Source organism: Phaethon lepturus, unplaced genomic scaffold, assembly GCF_000687285.1.
Source record: "Phaethon lepturus isolate BGI_N335 unplaced genomic scaffold, ASM68728v1 scaffold22347, whole genome shotgun sequence".
NCBI classification, from domain to species: domain Eukaryota; kingdom Metazoa; phylum Chordata; class Aves; order Phaethontiformes; family Phaethontidae; genus Phaethon; species Phaethon lepturus.
Window position 1 is genome coordinate 1 of NW_010554331.1, and position 447 is coordinate 447.

A 447-nucleotide genomic window follows, 5' to 3' on the forward strand; every position below is an offset into this window, starting at 1 on the left:
CGAGCCGTGACCGTCGTGGTGGCCTAGTTCTACAGCCTCGGCAACGCCAACGGCCTGGCGTTTGTGACCGTTTTGTGAAAGAGGGTGGAGTGCTCCGAGTCGTTGAAACCTGTGGTAGTTGCAGCTTTTTCTCGTGTCTTAGTTTCGTCCGGCACAAGGTAACACCTGTGCTGCCCTGGACGATTGTGAAACCAAACCCCTGTACAGTTGGTAAACCTAAAACCTGTGAAACCCTCGCTTACTCGCTAAGTTACAGCTTTAAGTCCCGTGATTTTTGTTCTTGTTGTGTTGTGGGCTTTTCTATGCTGGATGGGATGCATCATATTTTTAATTTGGAATAACTTGAAAATTGTATCTAGCCAAATTTTAATTTCAATACTACCTTCAAATAAAAAATACTCTAGATAAGTACGAATCATAGGAAGAAACTTGTCCTTTGACAGCTCT

The 447-nt window shown here is 44.1% G+C and overlaps 1 protein-coding gene across 1 annotated transcript in view; it reads right to left on the reverse strand.

Moving 5' to 3' along the window:
• Nucleotides 1-29: 29 nt before the first annotated feature.
• The window catches only part of LOC104624456 (collagen alpha-1(XXVIII) chain-like), a 37149-nt gene continuing 36731 nt past the window's right edge, over nt 30-447 (reverse strand). The window contains exon 36 of the mRNA XM_010291825.1: nt 30-175. Within this exon, the coding sequence (XP_010290127.1) occupies nt 30-175 (146 nt within the window). The remainder of the gene's footprint in view (nt 176-447) is intronic.